At 38.6% G+C, this 14,895-nt stretch overlaps 1 protein-coding gene across 1 annotated transcript; it reads right to left on the reverse strand.

The window, feature by feature from the left end:
• Positions 1 to 491: 491 nt before the first annotated feature.
• Positions 492 to 14,451, reverse strand: nradd (neurotrophin receptor associated death domain). The gene is made up of 6 exons (XM_077527092.1): positions 14,083 to 14,451; positions 6,210 to 6,342; positions 5,747 to 6,100; positions 3,515 to 3,722; positions 3,257 to 3,399; positions 492 to 1,684 (listed from the first exon to the last, which is right to left on the reverse strand). The coding sequence occupies exons 1-6, from the start codon at positions 14,119 to 14,121 to the stop codon at positions 1,371 to 1,373; spliced, it is 1,191 nt and encodes a 396-aa protein (XP_077383218.1). The 5' UTR covers positions 14,122 to 14,451; the 3' UTR covers positions 492 to 1,370.
• Between the last annotated feature and the right edge of the window lie 444 nt (positions 14,452 to 14,895).

Here is a 14,895-nt window from a genome sequence, read left to right on the forward strand (position 1 = left end):
AGGTTTAAATGTTTACTAAGTTAATAACTCTAAATGAAGTAGATAAACTTTCTTTCATGTTAATTCTTTGTCAAAAGCCTAACCTATCGCACCAAAAGTTTATGTAAAGTAAATCTGATATTATTATAATACAGATTAAACCATTGCTTGTTTTTGTTTAAAACAAAATCCTGTAGGATCATGTATAATAAAACTGATTTATTATAATACCTACTAATTTATTGTTTGTATTTGTAAAAAAAAAAATACATGGGAAGAGGACCTTGAAAAAAATATTCACATATGCTAAATTGCAATATAGAGCAAAAAAAAACAACACACACAATTAGATTATATTTCAAAATCGTTCAACATGATGCAGTACAGATCTGCAAACACATACAGTACATGTATTGCTACATTAATACATCTCAAAATGTCTTTATGGTTACAAAATGTCATTATACTGTATACTAACGTTTATTAAATAATAATAATAATAAAAAAGACAATTCAGTTTTATTACAAATTATTTATTCACTGAATGACACAAAACAGGAACAGTAAAATGAACTACACACAAAAACAAACAAACATATATGACCGGCATCAGAAAAAAATAACCTAAACAATATGAGACACATAGTGTCGCATACAAAGATGTTTTGGAGTTGGAAGGCTTGAAATGGTAGTAAAATAAATACAGGAAGCAAAAAGGGAAGATGTTCAGTCGTAATATAATCCCTTACATCATAATTTGAACCTCACTGCATGCTACTGAGAAAAAAAAATCGGATATTAATGATAGTGAGGAAGAGCTCATACCTGATGGTGTTACTATCATCCATTAAACTGCCTCATTCTTCATGTTTGCTCGTTGTAAACAAATACCAACACAGAACAAAACAATAAAACATGTCACACACCAATAAGGATATTTTAAGTGTTTTATGTCATTATGATCTCCTTTCTACATGCAATCTAGTTTGGAGTCTTGAACAATTGTCACGTTATATTAGACTCCCTTGTGAGAAATTCTAATAATTGATTATCAATCACTTTGTGGCCACGTACGACTTAAAAATGGCCTCCCGTGTAGAACTTAAGACGTGGAGAGAAAAAAAAATATTACAAAAGAATGAAATGTCCACATTGACAGTACAGATTGTAGATACAATGTATGGTATATTATTATAGATGAAAACAAAAGGAAATAGTTTGTTGATTTAGGATTATGTTGATGAAGGCACTTGTGAAGATTCGTAAGAAAAACGGCACTTTGTGGATATATTATTTTTTTCTGTTGAACAAAATGACTCATAATGGCGTGTTCCATAGTCATAATGATGCAAGTGGGCCTGTGAATATGTGCGTTGGGTGCGGGTGCTGCGTCACACGAGCGAGACGCCCTGCGAGGGCGAGTTGAGGGCCGAGACCACGTCAGGCCTCTCGATGCGAGCCAGCGCCGAGCACAGCAGTCCCAGAGTGGAGCCTTCTTTCAGGGCCCAGTTGGAGAGCAGCGTGTGCGCGGGGGCCTCGCCGCGCCCAAACAGGTCCAGCTGTTCGCTTTCGCACCCCAGCGCCTGGCCCAGTTGCCGCCAGCCGCGGCCGGCTCCTTCCTGCAGGAGGCGCTCCACTTCTTCCTGTCTGTGGGGCGCCAGGTTGATGTACAGGCGGGTGTCCTGCTTGCTGTCCCTCTTTGTGCCTGTCGGGGTCAGGGGGGGGAATAATAACATATGAAGAAGCCAGTACGCTAATGGCTGTAATTTGTTTCATTGTAATATTTTGACTTTTTTTCAAAGATCATTTTGGCAGTTTCACCTAGGGGTGTATTCACTTTTGTTGCCAAATATTTACACTTTAATTGCTGTGGGTTGTTATATTGAAGGGATAGTAAATATACATTATTACACAAGCTGTAAAATTACTAATTAATCGTAATTAACTCATTTGCTCTCCAAAACGTATAAATACATTCTATTTTAATTATTACCATGTTCCCAAAGACGTATTTATACGTTAAAAAAAAAAAAAAAAAAATTATTTTATGCAAGAGCATACAGAAGGCTTTGATGCAGCCTCTAAACTGAAGAGAATGCTTGAAGCAATGGCAGTTATTACAAAAACGACCAATAGGTGGCAGCCGAGTATAAGAGACCAACCAAGGCCATGTTGTAACAACTTCTTTTCCCCACAGTTTTAAAAAGTTTTGTGGATAATGATGAAACTATATTCTAATGCTAATAGTTTTTTTCTGGGGAAAGAAGAGACTTTAATCTTTCTTTTGGTAGGTTCCATGTTTTTATAGCAATAGAACACAATATTCTGTGGGCAGTCAAAATCCAGTAAAACAGCCGGGAGCAAAGGGGATTGCTTCAGTGAAAATGGCTGGTAGTGAATGAGTTAATCACATGACTTCAATAATCAACTCACGATTAATCGCAAATTTTATATCTGTTCTAAATTTACAATAAAATGTAAAATAAGACTAGATGGCATTATTGCATTTGTAGGACATTGGTGACAGCTCAGTGCATGTTTTTCATATTAAGAAGAAACTTGTGAAATTCTGCACATTTTTAAAATTGTAAAATAAAACCTGACCCCTGTCTCCACAAATATATGCATTATTATTACATTTATTACTGCTAAATTTTGACGTGGATGTGCCTACTGCATTGCGACTGAAATTCCAAAGGTTAGTGGCATTAAAGGAACTTTAACTCCAAATTAATGCATTAATTTTGACACTCCTATTTAATGTATGCATTTTTAGTAGGGATGTAACGATATCCAAACATCACGATACAATATTATTACGATATGAAGGATAAAACAAAAAATATATACAATAAAAGGTCAGAATATTGTAAAATAATATTGCCAAAAAAATTAGCTCATACTACAAAAAAAAAAAAAACACATAAAATTGTGCTTTTGTACATAACAACAATGCATATAAACAAAGTACAATCTCAATGTGTGCTTGCATTAGACTCGGTTCACAAGCATTACGTGCCCCTTCATCTGAGCATCAGCGTGGATTTTAAACATAGAAGGGCCAAAACAAGCCCTGTGAAAATTCAACTGCACTAAAAAAAAACAGCCACCAGAGGTTGCTAGAACTGCACAAATGAAAATCAACCTGACTTCTTTAACAGATGCCGTTATTGTTGCATCCTCAATTTTTAGTCGGTAAAAGATGGAATTTTTCTTTAAAACATTTTAAAAAATAAAATAAAATAAAATAAAAAAAACTAATATAATTGTACCGCACCTTTAGAGGTCTGATTGTCTTGCAAACTCTGTGAGTCGAGAAAAACTCCACTGTCACTTTGCAACTTCTCTCCCTCTGGAGACGCCCCCAACTCGGCCGCACGCGCCTTGGACAGGGCCTTCTTCTGTTTACACGATCTATAGCTGCGACCAGCATAGAAAACCATGTCAGGAAAACTAGCTGCAGTTTTTTTTTTCTTTTCTAGAATCCTTCTTATGCCCGTATAAGGACACACGCATGTCGCTGATAAAGACTTACCACTTGTAAGCCACGTAGACGAGCAGGCCCAGGACCACCGCGGCCAACACGGACACGTAGATCAGGATGTTGTTGCTACCTTTCTCATCCTGGGGGGTAAACTTGGGCGTCCCTGGTGCAAAACTTTCTCCGCCTGGTGTCACATCTTCCACACCGGACCAGCTCGGGGTGTCACGGGATCCATCAGAGAGAATGTGCAGCTGTTTATCTGGCGACATAAGTGCAGTTATAGCATCTGTAGATCAGGACTTGTGAAATGTGTTCATAGAGACCTTCCTTTGCTTCTCTGCATTTTGGCCGTAGAGACAGAAAATAACATGAAAACGCGGTGGAGGAATCAATGCATTCAAGTTAGGCGCACTTAGCAAGTGGCAACGTAAGATGGCCGCCGGTGGCTTCACTTCTCACTAAGGTGAGCCAGTCACATTTGTGGCCCATTCATATGCAAGTCCGTGCCATTGATGAGCTCCTTCTGGTGTGTGCACCTTGGCCACCAGGGGGCAGTATAATACAGATGAACAAAACGCAAAGACGAATTTCAATACTAAGTGACTCAGTTAACTGCAGTAAAAGTCATTTCTTTCACAAAGGAGAAAGTATTTTGTTTGTCTACACAATTTATCTATGATGTTTAACAATGTGTGTTAGCATTGCACATGCAGACTTTTGTAAGTTGTGATTTTTACTTGAGACACCAACAACAACAAAATCAGTGTCTTGTATTTTCAAAAAGTCGTAAGTTGGGTCATTCTAGGTCGAGGTGTTAACAGCTGTTCTGTTTCTTTAACGGTTAAAGGTGGTGGTGAATATGATTGACTTTATTTTAAGATTTCATGTGTTTTGTCAAGTTTTTAGCCAAGTATTGGCTAAAGGTCCATTACCAAATGCACAACGCACCATTGATTGATAATATCAGCTGTTGAGCTCCATTGAGGTTTGAAAACCTTCCATTACCACTTTCCCCCCCCCCCCCCAACAACGGTCACCCTCCTGTGGTTAGACTATTTTAGGCTCAAACACCACCGGCTACTGTGGTGACCCCTCGTAGGTCAAGGAGTCATGACATGTGTACTAAAGATGACCTTACGCCTGTAGAGTCGTAGTAATTTGGAAGCCAAGAGACGAGCTGGCTGGCTCGTCTCCGATTTGGCCCTGGGAGCAGTTAACCCCCAAGCACTTAACTAGTGCTCTTTTCTTCACTGCCGCTGCTTGCTGGTTCTGCAGTTCTGGTGAGGTGTGGATTCAGATGTTGACCACATGTCCATGTTTTTCCTCTGAAGCCCTCCCACTACTTTTGAATTTTTTTTATCTCTCAGAGGCCATTTTCGTGACACTCATTTCAAGTGATCGAAACTGTCGTTTTGGCCGTTGCTTCACACGACATCAGCACTTTGGAACGTACATGTGAAAACAGTTTTCAAAGAGGATGTTTTTGAAAACAAGATCATTACTATTTCTAAATGAAAACGGCCATCTGCGAAAACGAAGGGCACGCACATGAGGGTCACAATGGAGGAGCCCAGCCTGGTAAAACTAAGTGAAATTGGATTATATGCCATGACACGCTAATGAGTTAGCTAGCTAGTTAGCTAGCGATAGATAGATAGATAGATAGATAGATAGATAGATAGATAGATAGATAGATAGATAGATAGATAGATAGATAGATAGATAGATAGATAGATAGATAGATAGATAGATAGATAGATAGATAGATAGATAGCCTGATGATCTCTTATGACACTCTAATGAGCTAGGTAGATGGAAAGCTAGCAAAACAAGAAAAAAAAAAAGATGGAAAGCTAGCTGTCTAGCTTTTAGCTAGCTAGCTAGCTAGATAGATATATAGATAGATATATAGCTAGATAGATAGATAGATAGATAGATAGATAGATAGATAGATAGATAGATAGATAGATAGATAGATAGATAGATAGATAGATAGATAGTCAAAGAATTTATTAATTGTTAGCTTGTCCCATAGATGGTCAATGCGCATCCCTATTTACAGTAAAATGGAAGGAAATTAAAACATTTGTCATGTAACTTTTTTGTTTCATTAAATTTCAAATTACAAAGTTTCTCTGGTTTGCCATAATGTCTCTTTATGGTGTTTACACTGCTCCATGGTGGACAGAAGTGTAGAGCTTTGTTGTTGTTTCTCCAAGGTCATTGTGGTGTAAACACGCCCATAGTGTGCTGCCTTTTCTTCTTATTTTCCTCATAACTTACCCATGCAGAGTGTGTCCGAGTTGGCCATGCAGGCCCGGATCTCCACCTCGCTGTCCGTGCACTGGGTGCAGGCCTGGCACGGTTTGGTGTGAGCGTGCTCTTCGGAGAAGGTTCCCAAGCCGCAGATCCGGCACTGCGTGTCCCCCTTGGGGCCGCACTGCTGCGCCGCGCCCTCGCCACGCTTGCATTTGGAACAAGGCGCGCACAGGCCGTAGGCTCGGAAGTAGAAGAAGCCGCTGTCGCACTCGCATTGCGTGTCTTCAGCGGCGGAGCACGAGGCCAGTGTAGGGACCCCGAACGGGCATTGCGAGCACGGGAGGCAACGGCCGAGGTCTTCAGAAGAGGAGAAAGTTCCTGGGAGGAAGATGACACCGGCGGCGTTAGTCTGACATGTGCCTCTTGCACAGACAAAGGCAGCAATTGATCTGTATTAGTAGGGTAACATAAGAAAATAATTGCTTACCCTGCGGGCATGGTGCACATTTGGTATCTTCTTTTCCACACTCCACCGCCACTCTAAAACCCGCAGGACACACACTGCAACACTCGCCGGATTCGGTCAACTGTCCGCTGGCGCAAGCATCAGCAAAGACAACCTAGGAGAAAAAAAAAGTATTATTATATCTATCAAGGAGGTTATGGTGTGGCCAAGTTATTTAACAAATAAAACAATGTCAGTTTAAAGGGGAAGTCAACCCCCAATTTTTTGACAATAATATGTTGTATGCAGCCCGACTCATCTAAATATGGTATTCTGGTTAATATTGCGTTAGTGGAATATGAGTTAAGCAACAAAATCCAGTTGTTTTTATCCATATCAGGGGGCGGCCATTTTGCCACTTGCTGTCGACTGAAGATGACATCACAGTTGATCAGGTCTGAGGTAACAACAAATCTTAGCTCAGCTTCAGAAAAGTGGTGAGTTGTGATTGGTCATTGCCAGAGCCCTGAGCAACTGTGACGTCATCTTTGGTAGACAGCAATTGGCAAAATGGCCGCCTCCTGAAATGGACAAAAAAACGGCTAGATTTTGCTTCATAACATATTCCACAAATGTAATATTAATCAGAATGTCATGTTTAAACTAGTGAGGTTACATGTAACATATTATTGTCAAAGAATGATTAAAGGGATACTTGACTCATTGAGCCATTTTTAGCAGTAAAAAGTTAACATTTTGTCTATAATTAATGCGGTAATTTCATTATTTTTCTTGTATAATTAAAACCTTTAAAAAGTAATTTTTCTACTTGCTGTCGACTGATGATGACATCACCTGTGCTGAGGAAGTAGGTAATGACCAATCATGGCTCTGTTTACTGACCAAACCCAGAAAACAGGTGACCTACTTACTTCCTCAGCACAGGTGATGTCATCATTCGTCGACAGCAAGTAGAAAAATTACTGTTTGAAAGTATTAATTGTACATGAAACATAATGAAGTTATCTAATTAATTCTGGACAAAATATGAACATTTCACTGCCGAAAATTGTTCAATGAATAAATTATCCCTTAAGGATAACTTCCACTTTATTAAGCCTTTGTACTGTGAAGCAAAAATAATTAGTAAACACGTGTAAATCCCATCAAATTAATTTTCTGGGTAGTATTTTGTGAACAGTTATAAACTAAACTAAACAAAAAACAAATTTGCTCTAACATATTCATTCATTCATTCATTCATTCATTCATTCATTCATTCATTCATTCATTTAATCTGATCGGAACAGATGAGTAGCCTGTATAGCTCACAAGGGATCGGACATAGTGATTTACAAGGAATGTTTCAGAAGTGATCTGTTAATCATTGTTAATCATTACTGTGAGAAATTAATAATAATAATGTGTAATTTGAGCACATTTGTTATTTCAGAAGTATGTATGAAACTGGTAGCCTATTACAAGCCAATAAGTAGCTTTCAGTTTTTTAAAGTAAAGTTGGTGACCCCTTATTTAGATGCTAGATAACTTATTTCATCATCTTTTTATTATTTATTATCTAGGATTTCATTTTTTACTTACATTTTTTAGTAAATAATGCACACATGTCAATGAAAAAAAAAACTACAACAACCTTCCAAAAATGCATTATGCATTGCCATTTTAAAAAGCATATTATAACTGGCATGTGGTTTAAGAAATTTATAGTTTAATTTTAATGAAGCCCAGTTTTTGTCTGCTCATCATTTTGGGTTATTTGCTCTTTTTTGGCCTTACCCACATGTGGGAAATGACACTCCTGAGCAATAAAAAATCAGGGCAGTGGGTGACTGGAATGGGGTCTTTTTTCCCCTCCCCCTCTGTTTAATCTTTCCATCTGCCACGGTTTTGGCCCCCAAAGTGCTCGGAGCCCTTATCTACAAGTGGGTAATGGAGAGCCCAGCGTGAATTATGACATGAGGGATAGATCAGACATTCCTAACAGATTGTGCAGTGGGGTTTGGCGCCTGACAGCAGAGGCTGGCTTTAATCAGATGGCTTTGGAGCGCTGCGAAGAATAAGGGGGGGTTGGCGGAGGGGTAAAAGAAGGAAGGAAGAAGAGCTTCGACACCTCCGGCTCACCGAATGACAATGGCTGGACTTTTTTTGTGTGTGTGATTTCTCCGGAGAAAGAGGTGGGAGGCGGGGGGAGGCATATCAAGGGGACACCAGCAGCCTGAGGCCCGGGTGTCGGTTGCAGGCGGCTAGCCCAGCATGCGAGTGTCTGTCTGGGGGAGAGCGAGACCTTTGAAGTCTCCAAGAGCCCTGCAGGTGTGTGGATGAAGCTCACTACTCCCCTTCTGCAGGCATCTTAAACATTTTAAGGGCAGATTGGCCCCGGAGGGGGTCTGACGAGAGCAAACAGATGTCTAACAACTAACCTAAAGGGAGAACAACAAGTCGGAAGTCGGAAGAAACGCCAACAACGTGCAAAGCCCCCTTTTTCGAGTGGATCCCAAAAAGGCTGAGAAAGCGTTTCGAATCGGGGAGGGGCCTGGATCCAAAAACAACAACCGGGCCTGATGATATCTGAGCACCAGCCACAAAACCCAGATCAGACGTATTAGGATGCGGGGGCGGCACCAAGTTTGGAGCACAGAAAACAGACGGAATTCCTCTTAAATCTCGACTTTGAAAAAAAAAATGGATAGATGGCGGCTGTGTTCGGGGGTCTGACAAGTTTCACGTCGCCGGAGCGAGTTTGGGCCAGAACCGGGCCGGAGCTGCCAAAAAGGCCTGGCGGCGGTGCCCATGCGAGCCAAATATGGCGTCCATCCACAGTGTGAGCACTCATGTGTGCAGCAGACTGGTGACTAAGCCGTGATCCACTTTATGAATGGAATCACGGCTAATGTTTACCAGCAGGATTTTCCAACCATGGGATGAGCATGACACTTGTTAATCTGCGGATGAGACATTATGGGCAACAATTTCAACTTGGGTCCATTTAAAATGCAGTGCAGATGTTTTAGTGTTTTGTTATGATGACTGGTTTAGATTTGTGGAAAAAAAAGAACTTTTGTATTTCACTTGTAGTTGATTAGTGACCAAGCAAATTGTGATGTTTGCGTTTTATGTATTTCATATTGCAGAATGGTTATGACATTGGCACTTTCATTTTTGATGCCATATCATGTAGGGCTGTGCAATTAATTGAAATTCAATTACAATTTCAACTATTACACTCCACAATTACAAAATTGGCATAATCATAAACAAAAATAAAAGATTATTAATACTAATTTTGAGTTATTTAAATTGGTATATTTGCACCTTTTCAAATTTTAAAATGAGAAATTTAATAAATCTCGATTGGTCCAAAAGGAGCTTGCATAATTACAGTGTTCCAAAGAAATGTATTTGTCTTAATATTTTTTTTACCTGATTAAACATTTTCTTGTTTTGTGCCAAAAAAAAAAAATTCTAATCGTGATTTCAATTACTAGCAAATTAATAGTGATTAATATTTTCTTCATAATCGAGCAGCCCATATCATGAAAGATGGTCATCATTATCGCAGAAAGCGAAATCATGTTTTGGATGAAAATGAGGCATGTTCACAATATTTAAAAGGAACACATCTGTTCAAAAAGTCAGGTTGATTTACATTTTTGCAGTTCTAGCACCCTCTGGTGGCTAGTTTTTTTTTAGTGCAATTTAATTTTCATTAGGGATGTTTTGGCCCTTCCATGTTTAAAATCTACGCCAATTGTCAGTCAATTAATATTTATTAAATAAAATGATAAATTTTTTTAGAAATAAATAAGTAAACAATATAAATAAAATATATAATAATATATATAATAAAACAATAAATAATTAATTTAATTTTGGTCCTTCTATGTTTAAAATCCACGCTATTGGTCAGATAAAGGGCAATGTAATATGCCTGTGAACCGAGTCAATATGTGGAGAAACTCAATGTGTGCGTGCATTAACAAGTAAGCGCCTCAATATTGTTATGAGAGATTGTATGTGGATTATATGCATTGCTGTTATGTACAAAAGCACATTACTGTGCTTTTTTGGTATGAGCTCTTTTTTTGTTTTGTTTTTTTTACATTATTGTGACCTTTTTTAAATATCACCAACCTCCCCACAATATCGTAGGCTAATAATTATCGTATCGTGAGCTTCATATCGTGAAAATATCGTATCGTGATGTTTGGATATCGTTACATCCCTACTAAATATTCAATAAATATAAATGTTCTGAATAAATATATTGCTCCATCTTATGATCAAATCGGTGATCGTTGAGCATTTTATTTCAAACTCGATTTGCTGATCGGATATCGGCTGAAAAATTGTGATCATTTAAAACCTAGTCAAAAACATCAATATCTCAAAAAGTAGAGCTTGCACAAAGAAACAGGTGTCATTTTGTACTTGTTTGTAAAATTCAAATTAAAATATCTTCAGCACTCGAAAAAATAATAATTTGTTGGCCAGTGTTATGAATGTCTTTATACTACCCCTGAATTATATACTGCCCCCTGGAGACCAAACTGTGCATACCAGAGGGGATGCATGCAGTGTATTATCAGCTGTAACCAGCAAAAAACGTTTTGATGGCCATTGAAATTAGCTAGTGGACTTAAAGAAAAAGGGTTTTTTTTGCATATATTTCCATTTGTGTCACAGAATCTTCAGCTTGAATAGACGAAAAACTCCTAAATCCTCCAACCTCCAACGTCACACGCTGTATGTTCTGGAAAGCCAACCACCAATTTGTTCATATTTATAATGAATCTGTTCCAGAGGTTAACTGTCACCATCATAAATCCTTTTGTGTTGAACCTTTAAGTGTAACATTCAAGGGAAGCGAGTTTTTCCATCTCTCCGAGTTGACAATCCTCTCCTCGAAAAAGATCCAAATCAAGTACTGAGCTGCTATTAAAAGTCCTGCTGAGACTTTCTGTGCACATTTCAAGGAGGCTTTAAGTGGCTGTGCACCCACTCAAGCACACTGACGTTTATCTGATGCCTTCAGGGCCCAGAAAGTCAGAGTCAAAGAAGCAAATGAGGGCCGCAGTTGCTTTTTTTTTTTCCATTAGGGTATGAAAAAGTTGCAATTTGAAGGGCTTCCCCACTGGGAATAGACGGACCACCGAGGAGCGCAGCTTAAATGCGGTTTGCTCTCAACTTGCACGGCTGCCGGAGTCACTCAGTCAACACGCACACACATGCTCGCACGCAGATTTCAGCCAAGCTTGCTGAAACATTTTCTGTGTATTCTGAAGTGAGTCAAAAGATCTCTTTTTAAGCACATGTGATGGCTTCAACGCAGTTAATTTCGTATGTGTGAAAATAAACACACAAAAGGATGCACAAAGTTGTGGAGACCCCTCTAACCTCAACCCCGATTCATGCTGATTACTGTCATTAGTATGTAGGCAGCATGAGGGACAAATTAACTCATTCACTGCCATTGACGGAAAAAGACGTCAAATGATGCATTTTTGCTGGGCTGGCAGTGAATGTGTTAGAGGATGCCTCAGTGTGCAAAACTATGATAGTAAATCAAACAGGAGAGACTTGCGTGAAAGAGTGCTTGAAATTTATAATCCGCACCCAGTGGGGAATTCTGCTTAATGTAAATGCTGTGGTAACACACTAACTAACTAACTAACTGACTGAGCCACTCGCACACTTTATATGGGCCACAATGTGGGAAAAAATCAGGATAATTGCTCCATTCCGGACATCCAGACCCCAGCGATGCTGAGAGTGGGGCCACATTTTCACAGCGAGATGCCTAACATAACAAGAAGAGGACTCTTTTACAAGCGGGGTCCGTTTATTGTTGTTGGTAATTGAAAATGGAAGTTTGTTGACATGGTCGCAAGCTTCAAAGGAGACATGTTTGAAAGTTACTACATGTAAGCTGTCTTTAGACCGAGATGCAGGTCTGCCAAAATATGGCCTGGGGGCCACGTATGGCCCACCCCATTCTGTTATCCAGCCCACATTTACATTAACAAGAATAGTTTTTACATTCATTTAGCTTTTTTTTTTCCCTCCTAAAATTAATTCATTAAAACAGGAGCTCTACAGAAGCCTGTTTACGATCCTGATATTTAGAATCAGGTGTGTGACCAGCCTGCATTCAAATGTATTTTAATCATTGAATGATTTGCGATTTATTCTGAAAATATGCATCAACTAAACAATTTTACATGTACGTCTAACATGTCAAAGGGATACTTTACTTATTTAGCCATTTTTGGCAGTCAAACATTAATATTTTGCCTATAATAAATTTGATATTTTCATTATTTTTCACGTACAATTAGTACCTTTAAAAACACATTTTGCAACTTGCTGTCGACTCAAAATGACATCACAAAGGGCTCAGGTAACCAATCACAGCTCAGCTTGTGAATGTCACATGACCAAACCGAGAAAACAGATGAGCTGTGATTGGTTACCTGAGCCTTTATGATGTCATTTTCAGTCGACAGCAAGTTGCAAAATGTGTTTTTAAAGGTACTAATTGTATGTGCAAAATAATGAAATTATCTAATTATAGACAAAATATAAACTTTTTATTGCTATAATGGGCTAAATAAGTGGAGTATCCCTTTAAATAATTGGTTCATTCATTATAAGTACTAAAATGTAAAAATGACGTGAAACTTTATAATAATGTATAAGTTTTATATGTCAATAGTTCTACAGGTGTGTAATAGTAATATGAGACTCATGAAATAAAATGTTCAAACTGCTTAATGCCATGTTATGAAATATGTTACGTGACTTAATTTTTTTAAATTATAATTTAAGCGTTTGTTGTGTACAGTTCAGATGTATTTAAATTTTAAGTACAATTCATTTGTGTGTAGAACTGTTTCCTTTCAAACATTTATGTACTTGTTTGCGTAATACATTTTAATTGGATCATGAATTAAGTACTTTTTGTTTCTATTTTCCACAGAGTAAATTTAATTTCCGCTACCTTGAAGGACTGTAAAAAAAGGTAGTTTTTAGTATATGTTGTTTTTTTCCCCTAGTAGTACAGGCTGTTTGTCCCCGAGTCTGCAAATGAAGCTGATTTGATTTTGATATTAATCAAAACAAAAGAGACGAATTCGTGGGGGCCAAGACACACTGACATCGCCGACTACTGGCCTGGCATGCACACTACAGTCGATTCACGTAAAACTCGAAATTAAAAAGTTCGTCTATTAGCATTGCAACAATCCCAGTTTTTTAAAACAAATGTTCACATAATTGCATATGTTAACTATATACTGTACATCACTTTGATGTGACAAAGTGTTTTCACTTGGGAGCCTGCCCAGACAAGACTACAAGCCACAGGCGCTTTCAGCCGGCAGATGTCTGTGACTGTAGGCCTCGGTTATACACTATAATTGATTTCATAAAAACAATCATAACACGTGATCCCACGTGACGGCTTCACTCATCCTTAAAAAAAATCTACATTCTCATGACTTTAATGAGTAGAATGAATTTACAATCTGCTTTATTTTAGCTGCTGACAATTAAGATGACTGAGAGTGGAAAATAAAGTGTCATGTGACGTTCTTATTTTTCACAGATGAATACATTAACCCCTGGAAAAAAAAAAGGGTTTTCCAGCTTGAAAACTCCCCAGCATGCTGTTAGTGGAGCGTTTGTGTGTGTGTGTGTGTGTGTGCCTGCAGGAAGTGTGCCACAAAGGACTGAGAAACTTTTTAAGCGATGCTGTTAACGGTGACGGTTTTTGGCACTTCATGTAAAAATACATAGCGACTTATTTTGCTGTATTATTACCAATACTATCAAAATGTGAACAAATAATAATAATACGACATTAAAAATAGAGAGAAAGAGATTTTTTTCCCCTTACTTTGAGCAGAATAACCCCGCAGATGAGAAGTGGTGCCATCCTTTTGGACTTCTCGTGTGATGAATGATGGGGAAAAGAAGTCAAAACCAGCACAATATCATCCAGAAACGTGTCAAAAAGGACAGAAGCTTGTCACAAAAAAATAAACAAACGTCTGTTCTGTTTATGAAAGTCCAAGAATTCGCTCATAGTCCAACAACACTCCGGTCTTGTCTTTCCAGACAGACAGTGATGCGTTCAAAGTCCCTCGGTCATTTCGGTATCGTCCTTTTTTCGGACGATTGGCACAAAGTTTCTTTTGTTTCAGCTGGCAGGATGCGGCGGCCGTGTGCTCTCCTGCTGCTCTTCCACAGCACAGGCGAGAAAAGCTGCTGCTGAGCTCCGCTTAAACATTTTCCTCCTCCCATTCCCTCGGACCTCACACGGGCCTCCTGATTGGCTGCATCCTTGAAGGGGCGTGGTGTGTCCTAAAGCACTTTTTTTTTGCACCACCAAATCAAAGATGGATACTTTATTTGAAGGAAATTAAATAATAAACGCACCACGAACGTTTGCAACAAATGCACGATGACTTACTGACACAAGATGTGGTATACTTTGGATCACGATATGTTCAGTTCCAGAGATAAGCATATCTTGTTAAATAAATTATTTTAATATAGTGTCAGAATGTATTGGTATATATTATTAATTTACCCTAATCTCAGTACTGTAGTTATTTTCCATGTATGTCACATAGATAATACTACTTTTCTATCTACAGTTCATGATCCAACGCATATCACATCAAATGTCAAAGACAACAGTCATGAT

The sequence above is a fragment of the Festucalex cinctus genome, chromosome 7, assembly GCF_051991245.1.
Source record: "Festucalex cinctus isolate MCC-2025b chromosome 7, RoL_Fcin_1.0, whole genome shotgun sequence".
Classification (NCBI taxonomy): Eukaryota; Metazoa; Chordata; class Actinopteri; order Syngnathiformes; family Syngnathidae; genus Festucalex; species Festucalex cinctus.